This window comes from Hesperophylax consimilis, chromosome 29, assembly GCF_061612785.1.
Source record: "Hesperophylax consimilis isolate HC1 chromosome 29, BYU_Hcon_1.0, whole genome shotgun sequence".
NCBI lineage: Eukaryota > Metazoa > Arthropoda > Insecta > Trichoptera > Limnephilidae > Hesperophylax > Hesperophylax consimilis.
The window spans coordinates 3,354,874-3,371,669 of NC_142864.1; the positions used below are offsets into that span (position 1 = coordinate 3,354,874).

The 16,796-nt window shown below is 35.1% G+C and overlaps 1 protein-coding gene across 3 annotated transcripts in view; it reads left to right on the forward strand.

Moving 5' to 3' along the window:
* The window catches only part of LOC149409778 (membrane-associated guanylate kinase, WW and PDZ domain-containing protein 1-like), a 126,998-nt gene that overhangs the window by 27,216 nt on the left and 82,986 nt on the right, over positions 1 to 16,796 (forward strand). For all 3 annotated transcript variants that reach the window (XM_089649379.1, XM_089649381.1, XM_089649380.1), the window contains exon 3: positions 15,892 to 16,100. In XM_089649379.1, coding sequence (XP_089505505.1) covers positions 15,892 to 16,100 — 209 coding nt within the window. The remainder of the gene's footprint in view (positions 1 to 15,891; positions 16,101 to 16,796) is intronic.

Sequence of the window (16,796 nt, forward strand, 5' to 3'; positions counted from 1 at the left end):
CTAGGAATACTTGACTCTATATCTCTGCACCGTAATGAGATATAGAGTCGATGTAATTTAGTTTTTTAACACTAATATTATGACGTAAGAGAAATAGGTTAGTAATAGCGAAGAATTGCGTGGTCCACTAGTTTAGTTATAAACAGAAGACAATAAAAGATATAAATTTGTTTTAGACCACTTTAAGGTTAAACGCAACGCTCGCTGTATTCTACGTGTTCACAGATGGCGTTAATTAATTAATTTTGTTTAAATACGCTTTTGCAAGGTATTGCTTTACAATATTAAGACAAATCATTTGTTTGCGCCCGTATATACGCAATATGAATATGAATCAATAGTTTTGTTCGTTTAAAGACTTAATTCTTTCGAGAAAGGCACACAAATACAATATTTTACCGATGATTCAATCCAATATTGTATTTGTATACCTTTCTCGATAGAATTGAGTTTTTATATGGACAAAACTATTTATTCATATTGCGTATACGAGGGCGCAAACAAATAATTTGTCTTAATATTGTAAAGCAATACCTTGCAAAAGCGTATTTAAACAAAATTAATTAATTAACGCCATCTGTGAACACGTAGAATACAACGAGCGTTGCGTTTAACCTTAATTTTAATTGCACTCTACCGGTTTCGGAAGCACCCTTCCTTCGTCAGGAGAATATTAAAACTAAACGGTAGAGTGCAATTTAAAATAAAGTGGTCTAAAACAAATTTATATCTTTTATTGTAAATTATGACGAGCCACAAAGTAAATATTTATTACAAAAAAAATATATATATATAAACAGAAGAACCTATGATATCAACTAATTGCCATAATTATTTGTATGCATCAGTAATCTTGGCAAGGCAGCATAATAATATGATTTAACTCTGAGAATTCCTGCATTGTAAGTTTTCTTGTTGCCTTGGTATTTTAAAATGTAACAATGTCAATAATAATTCTGATCAGTCAATTCTGTTTGCGAAAAGAAGATAGTGATGAATTGATAAATCTTGTTTTGATTTAAGAACGCACAATTTCATGCAAGGAACTATTACATGAGTTTAAAAAATATAAATGTCTATATTATGATAGTGTTCTGTTTAATTTCCATATGACTGATAGCTGAGTTTGTTGCTCCTCCTCCCTAAGCTTAATAGCTTAGGGAGGAGGAGCATTTTGTATAATTGATTGGCAATGTGCATAATATATTGTTTTAGTTTATATATGTTTGTTATGTTCAGGAAATGTGTATTGTTTTGAGAGGTTTATTTGTGATGTCTTTGATATGATGTGTCCATCTGAAGTTTTGGTCTATTATGATTCCTAGATATTTTATTTGGTCAGTGTTTTCTAAAGTAGGGCAATCGCAAATGTTTGGTGTCCATGCATTCATGTGTTCTAATGGTGCTTGTCTTATTATTTGGCTGTCCTCTGGTATTTATACTGTACGTTGTGAATTCTGTTTTCGATAAGCTGTGTCTAACCTCTTTTTACTTGCTTGATTCCTCGTTCCGCTATATTGTACACCTTAGTCCAATCTTTAGATTTGAATAGAAAAACTGTATCTTCCCCATAACTTACAATTTCTCTGTCTATTTTTCATCTTGCATAGATTATTTATGTAAATAGTAAATAGAACGTGCCCTAATATGCTTCCTTGTGGAACTCCATATGTAATCGGCATTGGCTTGCTAGTATGGTGATTAATTCTGACTTAGTTGTGTTCTGTTACTCATATAACTTTTCATTAGTTGCAGTTTTTTGCCTTTGATACCAATGTTTTCTAGTTTTTTAAATAGGATTTTGTGGCAGATGTAATCAATGTCTAATCATTGAAATAAAGGAAAATTTTATGATATGCGCCTATTTGAAAAACACGGCGAATAGAAATGGTTGTGTATACTCATTTCATTATAGCTTTACCAACTTTATCAACCGGGCCAAATCCCGATTGGATAAGACCGACATTTATTGCGTATATTTACTGCTGTAATGTGTTCAAATTTCAGAGAAATGTATACAAGTTTGTGTGTGCGCGCTTGATTGCCACCAAAAGTTGGTAGAATGCATTGTCATCGACAACGAGTCTATCTGCCGAGTTTCATCTCGATCGGATGTCGGGAAGTGGGTTAATTTCCACTTTTTAGATTTGCATTCATTCACGAAAACAATAGTAAAATTCAAATAGATGTCACTGAAGAAAAAGATAGTACTAATAAATCTAGACGAAACGTGAAACAGAACAAGACACAGAAAAATAAAAAAGATAAAGGCCACAACTAGGAATCGAACCCAGAATCTCTTGTCTTACCGGGACAGGCGTCACCCGGTAAAACAAGCGATCCTGGGTAGAATTCCAAGTTGTGACCGTTATATTTTTATTTGTTTGTGTCTTGCACGGTTTCATGTTTCGTTTAAATTTCTTACTATTATCTTCTTCTTCAATGATATATTTTATAATCTTATATAACCTTCATGATAAGTAACAGAAAAGTTGTTCCTCAAAAAGAAGTGTTTAAAAACCCTCATCAAATAGTTTTAATTTTAAAATATATATATTAGTAATTGGGTAGGACTTCTTAGGCGATCGGAAGAAACGAACTCAATACTCACAGCGGTGAGCATAGAGTTCGTTTATGAGTATTGAGCTTTCCACATCGTTCATTGCACACGATGGGGACAACTGCAATATACTGTCTGAAAACGAAGTTTGGAATCAAAGACTACCCCTTAGGTCCTATATTTTATAAATAAATTTAATAGGATTTTTGAGCTTGTGCATATGGTCATTGAAACATATTTTTGTCTTAAATTATGATTTATTAACGTCAGCTCAAGTTGCATCCTAGTCTAGTTGTAATTTAATACAATCTTCACAAACAATTTTAGACCAACAGCAAAAAGCAAGAAACTTGCATGTTGGATTCAATCTTGTAGATCGTCAATTAATATTAAGAACAGGAGAGGCCCTAGATTTGACCCCTGTGGTTCTCCAGAGAATGCGGAGGATGCCCTAGACTCGTAACCGTTGATTCAAACATATTGTTGTCCAAAAAATAATTATGAGAGGTTCTTCAAATAATGATTATGATTAGATCATTTCTATAGCGCCGCTTTCGTGAGATAATCACCTCAAGGTTGCACAACTTAATTTATACATTTTTTAATCTATTCCCTTTCACTTAGACTTTTAACTAAGATCTACTACTAGTGGTCATAACTAAGATTAATGGCTAGTGACTTAACTAAGAGTTATAACTAGTGACTTAAAGCTATGCACATTATTATAACCGAGTAAGTATTTACAGAATACAGCTATAATATGACTTACAACTATGGCTTACGACTAACATACTTGAAATGTGATTCTGCGCATCTTTTTTTAAAGTATGTATCAAGTTAGTTCAGTAAGTAGAAGTTAGTGCGGTTGGCAAACTATGTGATTAAATCCAATAAAAGATTCCTCGAATGGAATGCATTTCATTGAAATGTCAACCACCCGATGTCATAAATTAATCATTTCGAAGGCAATTAAGCCAATTGAGCGGGCGTTGTGTTGCTGACAAAATAACTTTATTATATTGTCATTCATTTTAATTTGCTGTAACTACAGTATTGTTGAGAAACACAGAGAATGATCAGGACATTACAGATATTACAGACCGGTCGGTGGCCGAGTTGACATCGCGCTTGGGTCCCACTCAGGCGTAGTGTGTTCAATTCCTCGGCCGGCTAAATCCTCCATCACAACACAAGCAACATTTTCAGCTTACTGTGGTGGTAGTAGGAGATTTTCAAATATTGTCAGGTTATTCGTAAACTGGGAATGTTTGTCTTTCTTTCTTTAAAAAAAAAAAATCAATACTCTTATTGGAGTACTCTTGAATACCTCATACAAGATGCACTATTTGATGAACTTTTCATTTTGGGAGGCGGGTATGGTACCGCCGCTCCGGAAACAATTAATTAGGTCGCACCAAGTGGTTTGCTACGTTTGGTTACTTAGCAGGGTTGCCCGGGTTCATGGGGTGAGGTTTTTCCAGATCTTGGCGGCGAATGCATAGGAGGGATAGATTCACACGCTTGTCACTCCTGGAAACACCAGATCGGTTCCATGATAACTCAACACAGTGACAAATCAACACACTTTTAAAAAGTGATATAAAGTCATTAGAAACGATGGAATTTTTTTTTAAACTAACCTAACCTAACCTATTTAACCCAGTTAATAAAGTTATTGTTTCATCACTTTCCATGACTTTATATAACTTTTTAAAAATGTGATGAATTATCATTTTGATGATTTATCCGGTCATCCACCAGATCCTACCCACCCCTCATACATTTTTCCTTCCCAGAACTTCCTCTCAAAGGACCCTCCACACAGCATCCCCAAAGATGACATAAGCCAGAGAAGGAATTATTTTCCTCAGGGCCTACTGTGTGGAGTTGATGTAAAAAAACTACAAATCTCCCACGCAGAAATTTTAAATGTTTCGTTACATCTACGTTACTACGGATGTGTTGGTGAGACATTTTCATGTTAAAACTTTATCCCAGGATCCGAAAAATATTCTAGGGAATTTGCTTTCTCTGAAATTGTCTAACTAACCCCTTCTTCTTCTTCCTAGCACTATCCCAACTCAAGCACTATCCCAACTCAAGCACTATCCCAACTCACACTACCCCCAAATAACGAAAATATTTTGAGGAATAAATACTCTGGCTGGCTTCACAAGATTTTAGTTCCTTGTTGTCTCTTTCATCCCTTAAACATCATACCTCACCTCATTTCAGCATTCGAGTATCTCATACAAACTCATTTTGAAATCGTGTCCTTTTTTTTTATTTTTTTTTTATAGTCAATACCTCACAAGAGTCCCAACTGCTCCCGTCTGGAGCCAGTGAGACTATGGCATCCCCAATTGGGGGATGTTGTGAGGCTGAAGGTAAGTGGGGAAGGGAAAGAGGAAGGTGGGGAAGTACCTGGCTATTCAGATCTAGTCACTAAACACGGCTAAAGCCATTTGGAGCAACGTTTCAATTTTGAATGGTGGTCTTACACCAGGGCGATACTGGTAGTATCTTCCACTCTGACCAACCTAACCAACATTCACATTGGGGCTCTGTCATCTTAGGGTATCCTGTGCGGGGGATATTTTTAGGAAAAGAAGGAATGAAGTTGACAGTCTATAATCTGCAACGAAGCCGGAATGATGTATGTAACCTACCCAACTTTGTACTGGCACAAGCTCCCTCGTCCATTCACATTCAAACATACCCTTAAGTTATTCTGACTCTTGATACAATAAAATAGTTTTTCATTAGGAGAGAGGCTCCTCCGATTACCTCTCACCCCAGAAGATAGGTGGAAACTTGAGTGGCAAACGGCTAACGTGGGAAATGCCCACCTCATACAGGACCCCACCGAGAGACAGCCTGGGTTCTCATTGCCTCGCACAACCTGGTCCGCCATCAATATGTTAAGGTGCTCCCATAGCCGCTGTGCCCACATGATGCACAGATGGGGCCTTAAAGAGTCGGAGATGTGTGAATGTGGTGCGGTACAGACCACCGAACATGTGGTCAACGGTTTCTCAGGGCCGGCCTTGAGAAAAACGGCGCCTGGCACTAGTAAAAACCTTAAGGGTGCTGTGTTAGGCGTTAGGTATTATTAGCACCTTGACTCTTTGGCAAGTCAGCGCCCGGAGCGGACTGCTCCAATTGCGCCTGCTCGTGGCTGGTCCTGTTCCCAGGTTACGAATGACCTGAAAATATTATAATTCCTTACGCTTTTTACATTAAATACATACAAGAGACCCTGAGCAAAATAATTTCGCTCAGGAGTAAAGGGTGATTTTAAGGAAATTAAGTTCTGGGAAGAAAAAATGGGCAGCGGGTAGTAATCTGGGGGCAAGGTGTCCTTTTCCAGGAGGGATCGAAAAATGTTGGTTGTGCAATTATATTATAGAGGATTGAATCCGCGATACCGAAGTGAGAACCCAATGCTTTGGAACAGCGGTCAGAATGCAGGCAATACAGATTATATACGAATAGGAGATTGAATGCAATATACAGTAGTCTCTCACTAATCCGCTACTCCAAAAACAGGGCGACTGTCCAATTAATGAAAGCGGTGGATTATAGTGCTTATGTACAAAATATGCTCGAAATTAAAACAGGTATTTACTGGTTTTGCGGGACACTGCCGTCTCAGGAGACACGTGTAGTTGTCGGGAGTGGAAAACACCAACAGATGCAGGAAATGCGAAGAGGATGAAGAGACTCCAATACACTTACGGTACCCGCTCTGTTGGGAATGAAGCTCAGATACCTGGGAAGACACATTATGGAGCCACATATCCAATGACAAATCTGGTGAACTTTATCAAAGTGACCGAGTTACTGTTAAAGGAATCAGGTAGAATGGAAGATAGCACAATAGGCTTATTACGTGCTCACGGGAACTATTATGTAAGCCGTCTCCTCTTTATTAAACAAAACAGGTATTCCATAAAAACAAACAAATATCGAATACGTCATGTCATGTTTGCGCTTGCGGAAGACTTCATTTTGTAAACGTACTTAAACAAAAAACGTGACAGAACGAAACGAACAGAAACTTTTCTGTTGCATGCTTAACGCCTGAGAATGCACAGAGGACTAACTGGCATGTCCTACAGCAATAATTAATAATTAACCCTGGTGGATTGGTAAAATGGTCAGGGAAAGCAAGCTAGATGACAGTATGGTAACTGAGTTTGTAAGGGTAAGATGAACCAACGCGTTATCTGAGATGAGTCTAGGCACTTTGACATATGAAAACCAGCGAATTAAAGAGCTTGATTTTTTGCTTTAAACTAGTTAAAATAACAGCAGATTCTACTATTAGTAATTGGAAAATCAAGCGACATATTTCCGAGAGAGTAGTGAATTATTATTTAACCCTCCACTACATTCATCACATTTGTTCAGTTCGCAATGTTTTCTGTGTATTTCAAATGCGCTATATATACATACACGGTGACCGGGTATATCATCGAAATGACAATTCAACACACCTACAAAAGTGGTATAAAGTCATGAAAAGTGATGAAACAAAAACTAGGTTAAATAGGTTACATAGGTAACCACTAAACTAAGTTTTTGATTCATCACTATTAAAGACTCTATATCACTTTTTAAAGGCGTGTTGAATTTTTATTTTCATGAAATATCATGGAACCATATAATCATATTTTTTTAATTTTCCGTATAAACAAATACTGTTTTGGAAACTAGATAAAATTATCTTTCCGGTGTATACATTTAAAATAAACATGAATATTTCTAAATAATAAAATTTTAATATCAAATGTGAAAAATGTTGTCAAAAACGCTAACCACATTTTTACTTAATTTTTTATTGCAATCATAGACAAATTGAGAGAACTCGATATTTCGAAAACACATTCGTTTTGTTTGGGGAATTTGTAAGAAAACTGTACCTTCACTTCATAAAATAAAAAAATAAGAAATAATTTTTAAAGTTAAACTGATTGTTACGATAGCGGCGCGAAATATGAATTGTTCATTTTTAGTATTTTTAGGATTTTCTTAATGGATTCAAATTCAAAATTTAAAAAAAAACCTTTTATTGCACAAAAATACAGAGTACAAAGGGTATAGCTTATAGGTTACATCCTATTCTTCCAGCTAACCCAACAAATACATATTATATTACATAACCCAACAATTACATGTTAAGGCGATGCCATACGTAGTAATCATGTAGTAATGCAAAATCATGTGTTTTTGGTTTGAAAATTTGGTCACCTAGAAATGTTTCAGATGGGCCTATCTATCTTGGCCTTTGAAATAATCGAGTACTTTTTTGATAAGTCTTTTTATAAGCCCAGAAAAAAATAATGTATAAGGCCTATGTAAACTTCTTTAAAGTTCAAAATCTCCTACTTACGAACCCATTTTCGGTTATGATTTTATTGAATAATGTGGCAAATTAAGTTTTTCATAAAATGATCGAAAACAAATTAAATATTTATACCTGAACATCCACAAAATAAACTAAAAGGCACTTTTTGGCCATGTTTTTTTCTTGCATAAATCAAAACATGCGGATGGTGTTTAAACTTGAACCTTATCGCCATCTACGTAAGGGTTGTTATTGATAGCAGCTCAATTTAAAATATTACCCGACGTAGTGCATCGCCTTGTTGTTTAATTTATGTAAGGTATTTATTTAAAGTGTAGTGACATTTATTTAATAGAAATGTTTTTAGTGATGATTTAAATTTAAGTATGTCGGTTATTTGTTTGATGCTACGTGGAAGGTTGTTATATACTTTAATGGCCATGTAGTGTGGTCCTTTTTGAAATATACTTTTGTTTGCTTTTGGGATTAATAAGGTTTCTGTGAACCTTGTATTGATTCCAGTTTAAATATTTGAGGCAAACTATAAAGAATTATTATTTCTCTTTCTAACATCAAATTACGTAATTATAAATTATGTATTATGAAGGTCATATATGACCCTCGAGCACTGGAGGGGTTAAAATTCTGCCAATCAAGTGAAAACTGCAATACCCATCTTCAGCCTATATTATCACCTGATTCACATGGTAATGACACTAATTCATGCATCACTTCATCCCAGCCACCTGTTACAGCTTTCTAATCTGGTTTGCATGAGAAGACCATGTGTGTGCCTAATGCGAACACAGTAGCTCCATTATGTAGCATGACTAAATGTTTTTTTGTGTAGCGCAACAAAATGTAGCATACATAAATATATGTGGTGAATTATGTGGCATTGGTTTGAATTTTTCAAACATTTTCTATTCATTTATTTTTCCAGCTGACGAAGCATTTTTGATTACATTCCTAATCTGTAACAATTTAAATTTATTTTTAAATGTAATTTTGTTCCTATATTAGCTATATCCCACTACACTTTGCTGTGGCTCATCTATCTGTGCAGATAGAGAAACAATAGCGCGTGTTGCGTTTACGTCCAAAGCGCTGTATTTAATAAAAGCGTGTTTTTTCTTCTTCATGGTGACATCTATATAATGTAGATATATAAAAACACACGCGTTTTCGAATGCAAAGTTGTGTTAAAATTTCAAAACAATCTGTGAAGATCTTTAAAAGATTTAAGATTTTGAAAAAACGAACATTTACATTTTTATTTATGTAGATTTATATGGAAGATGGATTTTTTAAATTATATTTTACACACTTAAGGCGATGCACTACGTCGTGTAATATTTTAAATTGGGCCGCTATCAATAACAACCCTTACGTAGATGGCGCGATAAGGTTTAAATTTCCGCTTAACACCATCCGCCTATTTTGATTTATGCAAGAAAAGAACATGGCCAAAAAGTGCCTTTTATTTTATTTTGTGGATGTTCAGGCATAAATATTTAATTTTTTTCGATCATTTTATAAATAACTTAATTTTCCACATTATACAATAAAATCATAACCGAAAATGGGTTCGAAAGTAGGAAATTTTGAACTTTAAAGCAGTTTTCATAGGCCTTATACATTATTTTTTTTTCTATTTTTTATAAAAAGACTTACCTAAAAAATACTGGATTATTTCAAAGGCCAAGATGTATTCTACTCGCAGTATTTAATTAAAGCATCTGAAACATTTCTAGGCGACCAAATTTTCAAACCAAAAACACATGATTTTGCATTGCTACGTAGGTATCGCCTTAACAAATATAAGGCAAAAAAAGTCCCGATAAACTGCTTTTTAGCAGTTTGTCTAACGGGTTCTTTACATTATAAATGTTATTATAGTGAGTTTACAGTTACATTTTTACAATTATATGTATAAAACGGTTCCATGATAAATCAACACATCGACAATTCAACACACATTTAAAAAGTGATATAAAGTCATTAAAAACGATGAAAAAATAAATATTTAAACCTAACTTAACCTAACCTACTTAACTCAGTTAATAAAGTTTTTGTTTGACTTTATATAACTTTTTAAAGATGTGATGAATTATCATTTTGATGATTTATCCGGTCCCCGTATAAAACAAAAAATTAAAAAATTTACTGAAATATAGCAAAAGAAAATTATGAAAAACATAAATAACAATTTTAAAAGTCTTTAGAATAATATATCATTGTAAGCTAATACAAATGAATTCTTTCAGTAACCCAAGTCTTCAGTAAGTTCACCAATTGTTTGTTTTGGGCACAGTTTTTAATTTCAGCAGGTAACATATTAAAACAACTGTGAATCATATACTTTAACGTTCTTTGTCCATATTTATGTGTATGCTTAGGTACAATAAGTCCTTCATTAAAGTTAAAACGAGTATTATGATTGTGTTCTATCCAGCCTGTTTATATATATAAGGGGTTATTTATATGCTGAAATATAATTTTGTACCACAGAATTGCTCTCACTGAAACAATTTTGAGACTCTGATAGAAGTATGAAATATAATGCCTTTCTTTGTATAATTTTTTTTCAGCTAATAATTTAATCAATGTCAATGCGTGTATTTTTTATTTGCCCTCTCCGCGTATTAAACCTGCAACCTCTGTAGTTAATCTAATGAACTCACTGCTTATCTGATGTAGCTATGTTCTTTATTTGTATAATATTTAACAGAATTTTCTATTCATTCCCTGAGAATATGTTTCCCGTGCTTTAGTGAAGTTAGTATAGGTAATGCAACGTCTGATTAAATCATCAATAAAAATTCACAATTTCTCGGTTGACCAAGCATGGCGCTTCTTACGTTATTACCCGATTTGTTTTCTTACTATTACCTATTTTTAATTTAAATTGTGTTTTTTTCTATTACCTCCACGCCGGAGGTCCTAACTAACTAACCATCACGCCGTTTCACCGCAGGGGTAGGCAGAGAGGACGAACCTCCAAACAACTCGGTCTTGGAACACACTTCTTGCCTTATTCACATTTGTACATAGTCTAATACATACTTTTCTATTATTCTGACTCTTGACATGGCCCGACTCAAGTATCTGATTCACTTGGTTGTGCCATGTCTTCCTCGGGCGTCCCCGACTTCTGCTACCATTCGCATTTGCGTCATTTGTTCTCCTTACACTCCTTTCTTCACTCATTTGCTCTATATGCCCAAACCATCTAAGCATCCCTTTCTTAATCTTACTCATTACGCTTACATCAGCCTTGCACTCTTTGTGGATCTCCATATTTCTCACATACACCTCAGGGATCTAATTTCTATAGCATTCAGTCTACTTTCATCCTTTTTCTGCCAGTTCCATGCCCCACTTCCATACATCGGGGTAGATACCAGCACTCCATTGTGGACTGCTAGCTTAGCTTCTTTGGACATTTTTTTGTTAGTGCCAACTGCGTTCAGTTCTCCATTAATGGAGTTACCTGCATTTACTCTTCTTTCAATATTTCAGTCAACCTTCCCATCATTCTAGAACATACTCGTACTTCCTAAATACACAAACTCATCCACCTGCTCCAAGTATTCCTCAACGCAACACGGAGGTACTGAGGAAAATAAATTCCCTCATGGCCTTGCTATTTCATGATTGGGGATGGTGTGTAGAGAGTCTTTTTGAGGAGAGGAAGGGGTGAACATGGATCTTGAGACTTTTGATCTCAAGAATGAGTTGTAGAAACTACCCATTCTCATGTGGCAAATGTCAACCGTGTACAAATGATGAGCGTGCGTTTGGCGTGTTCCCCACTATGCACCTTTGCCGAAGGGATCAATGGTGCTATTTCCTCAGAGCATCTTCCATTGAAATACCGGTAGAACAGAGATAGCATTCCCACCTAATGCCTGCTTTATTACATTACTTTCATCACTTTTGTTCAGTTTGCAATGTTTTCTGTGTATTTCAAATGCGCTATATACTTAATATTTTTTAATTTTCTTTAAAAAAAAATACTGTTTTAGTAATTAGAAATAAAATTTCTTTCTGGTGTATGCATTTAAAATAAACATAGTATTTCAAAATAATAAAACTTTTATATCAAACGTGAAAAATGTTCTCAAAAACGCTAACCACATTTTTACTCAAATCATAGACAGATTGAGAGAACTCCATTTTTCGAAAACACATTCGTTTTGTTTGGGAAATTTGTAAGAAAACTGTACCTTCACTTGTATCTCTCTATAATAAAAAAATATTTTTTTTAATTAAACCAATTGTTACGATAGTGTTGCGAAATATGAATTATTAATTTTGGCTATTTTCTGGAATTTATTTATGGATTCCAGTACAAATATTTGAGGCAAACTGGAAAGAATTATTAACGTCAAAAAATTACGCATTTCTGCATGATGAAAAAAAAGATAAAAATACTTTTATAAAATATGACGGCCCGCTCATATATGACCCTCAAACGCTGGATCCCCAAGAGGATATTGTATAACTATATTATATAAAGGCAGTTAAAATAATAAGATTTGTTGAACTATGTAAATTGAACATAAAAAGAATTCAATTTACATAATTTTTTTATTTTTATTTTTATTTGGTACAATATTTTTTACATTTCAAAGTTTTCCAGTAATGTTGGCTTCACTGGGTGGGTGGCTTGCCCGTTAAAATTTGTTGAACTATAAAATTAAAAAGCGTTCAATTTACATAGTTCAACAAATTTTAACTATGTAAATTGAACATAAACATATGTTCAATTATAGTTAAAATTTGTTGAACTATAAAATAAAAAGAGTTCAATTTACATAGTTAAAATTTGTTGAACTATAAAATAAAGAGAGTTCAATTTACATAGTTCAACAAATTTTAACTATGTAAATTGAATTCTTTTTATATTGAATTATAAAATAAAAAGAGTTCAACAAATTTTAACTATGTAAATTGAACTCTTTTTATGTGAATATCGCACAAGATATAACCCCATAAGATCCTCATATGATGGCATTACCAATTCTTGGTGCACGTTGTGAGACGACGGTAGAGGGGTAACCAAACACGTCTAAGCTATTTCTATTCTGCGATGTTTTGATTCCAAATGGTGGTCTTTCATCAGGGCAAAGTGAGACTATCTAATATGTATCTGTCTACTTGTGGAGTTAGATAAAAAATAAATTTTTGAAATATGTAAATTAACCTCATATAACTTTACACAAATTAATAATTAATTTATATATTAATAAGTCCCTTGAATAGTAAATTTAATAAAAGACACAACCGTAGAAAATTAATAGTTTCTGGTTCCCCTGATGTCACTAGAGGGAGAGGGTGTAACAATATTTCTCATAATTATATTTTAGTTATTAGTCCTTGAATTTAAGTATTTTGATGCATGCAAACAATGGTAGCTTGAGTATAAATTTGGGTGGGGCCATAGACATTCAATTTGATAGACTTGACCTAACATGAAATCCAGTTATCATTTCGACGAGCTGGAGGTTAATCACATGACCATATTTTTGACTCCAGAAGGTTTTGAGAATGCTTTGGATAATCAACGACATCAGTCATACACTGAACGCCGAAAAGCGCGTATTGAAATAACCAGTTTAAATCATATTTATCACCGTAATACAAAATGAGATAGCATCTGGCGAAGCATCTAATTCGCCAATTAACCGAGCTCCTCATACTCTAAATAATATTTGTCTTAACTCTAACATTGACATTTTTTCAGATTCACTGCCCAAATTCAAACGTGGCATCATGTCAATAATTTAAACTATTCAATGCGTATTCATGCAGACACACACACACAAACACTCACACATACATTACACACGTCACACACACACCTATAAACTACACACTTCACCTGGTAATTAAGGAATAAACATACCACTTAACAGACATTACAAGGAAACATATCATAGGTACCCAACATGAAATATCTTATTCCTGTATATTGTTTCATCTCTGTAAATCATGTACTGTCTGTTTCTATAATATAAAATAAATAAAAAAGTGAATAAAAAAACTTTTATTAGACCGTTTCAGGCTGGGATATATATATTTCTTAGCAACAAGGTTGCGTCTCAATTTTTGCGCTGGTTCATCGGGGATCAATGATGCTAAATCAATCATGTCATCTCCTCAGAGCAGGCTCCATTAAAATACCTTCAGAACAGACTCAGCATGCCCACATTGCGTCTGCGCATTAGAGATGGCAATCGGTCTGTTAACAATGGATTGTCAATCAGTCGGACCGCACTCCTTTGCACAGAATCAAGTAGGTTTATCAAGAATTGTGGGGCTGTAGCCCAGAGGTGGCTCCCAAATTCAATTGTCGGGTTAGCAGCTGAAGAATGGGCTATCCTTATGCAAGACGTCCAGTTTGTTGGAAGCCAGATTTACTTGAGTTTCTATAGAGCCCCGATACTTGAGTCGGTCAATTTAATAATGTACTGTAATTGGACCCACTGTTTTTCACAGTAAATAATTACATTCTGGGGAATAATTATATTAAAGTCCTTGAATATAAGTATTGCATGCAAACATTCAGTAGTGGTGAGTGTAAATTTGTGTGGGGTTTCTAAGTGTGTACATACTTCTTAGTGAGTTAATTTATTTAAAAAATAACATCTGTTTTCACAACCACACAAACTAAACGTTTTATTGTAAACATTTTTACTAAAGTACACTTTCAATTTTAATTTGTTTGTTTTAAATTTTTTGAAATTCCGTTAGACGTGACCTAGTTTCTTGCTTTCTTCTTTTGATCGTATAGCATCTGTTTCACAAAGTTATTAACCTCTCGAGCGATTGTGTATTAAAATAATAAACGTTGAGCGATATATATTTACGGACATTCGGTTTTGGATTTGGCCGCTCTTATTCCAAAAATCATACCTCTAAATATACGGAAACATATAAACTGATCACTGTGGTTTAAGTTCATGATCGCGGATGATAAATTTTCGCTGCTTTCGAGCCGATTCTGTTTTCGTAATAACTTACTTGTTTTTTGAAAAATAATTTATTTAAATTGTATTGTCTTACTAGATAATGTAAAGATATATTTATAAAAATATTATATAATCTACCATAAGCAGTTTCCCCAGAATAACTGTTGAGGTATATAGAGCCAGCATTGGCGTTCAAAATATAAGCCGCTTACGTTGGTTCATCGTCCGTTGTGAGATACCATGGGCTTTAGTCGGTTACAAGCACGCTGGGATATTGTACAAGTCGAACTGGAAAAGATAGAGTAATAATATAAGTAGATAATCAGTGTAAATTGGCTTTTTAATGTTAAAAAACTCAATTAGCGTTTGATGTTGGCAGTCGGTGACTCTGTTCGATGAGTTCGTTTGCGGTTGAAAGGATTCGGGCGACGTCGACAGCCGCCACACCCCTCTTCCTACTTCCCGCACGGGAACAACATTTTACACCGATTTTGCGAGGAATATACACTATCTATGTACCTCAATGAGAATAACTAGTTTTCAGAGAACTGATTTTTTAATAGTAGACGAACAAAAGGTTACAGCTAATAAATCCACCTATATTTCTCCGTTTATCCCATAATTTTAAGTTTTATAAAATATTGTTTAGTTTATAAATGCATAAATTCTGTATGTTAGTTACCTAAATTGGTCCACCTTTTACTTATTTGGGGCGTAATATTGAATATTACTCTGCATTTCTGTATGTTATCTATGGTCTACTGGAAATATATTAGTTAACTATAATCAGTAATCACAGATATTATGTGCAGTTCAATTGCATAATTTAAGTGCATTTAAACTTTTCAAATAATCAAAATAATGGGTTAGTTTAGGCTACTTTTTCTTAAATGTTGTTTTGTTCAAATTCTGATTTTTCAATGTTCTGTTTTGTCAACGTCCTGTTTTGTCGATGTTCTATTTTGTCATAAGACTAATAAAAATGATGAATTTTGTAATTCCAGCCACAACACGGGCACCTCGCACTGGCTGGACCCCCGCCTGTCCCGCTTCCGCAAGAAGAGTCTGGCCGAGTGCCGCGAGGACGAGCTTCCCTTCGGCTGGGAGAGGATAGAATGCCCGCGCTACGGCTCCTACTTCATCGACCACGTCAACCGCCGCACGCAGTACGAGAATCCCGTCATCCAGGCGCGTAGAAGCAACAGGACAGGAGGTGCGTTAGACATTCATTTACATAAATTACAGACGGTGATGATTTTAGTCATCACGGTGCTAAGTGCGTGCACTTATGTGCATGTACTGCAATGGATTTTGAATGTTGGTGTGGTTAGAGTAGAACCTCTTCTGTCTATCGTTTTGGCAATATTTGCGGGAATAATAGAAAATAGATACATTCACACAAATGTCGTATCACATTGAGCTGCACAAATGTCTACAAATGATAAAATATTTCATTGTGTTGTGCCCATTTCTGCATCGAGGTTCTTCGAGGGCCAATTCTTGCCAGATCCTCTTTCTAACCCTTTGACGTCGATGTGTGTTTCTAGTTTTCGAAGATTTTCCGCACAGTAAAAAGATTGCACGCACAGCTATGTTTGAATGTCTAATGACAGCTTCTTCTTTTTCTTTCGTATGGTGGGGGGGTCAGAGGGGGACATCTAGGTCTGCGAGCCAGTCTAGGGCCTCAGGCGTCGCCATGTGAACCTCATCAATCCCGCTGGGGAATGAATGGAGCGGGAATCGTTGACCGCACTACATTCACACATCGCCGACTCTTTAAGGCCCCATCCGTGCATCATGTGGACACAGCGGCTATGGGAGCACCTTAACCTATTGATGGCGGACCACGTTTTGCGAGGCAATAAGAACCCAGGCTGTCTCTCGGTGGGGTCCTGTATGAGGTGGGCAT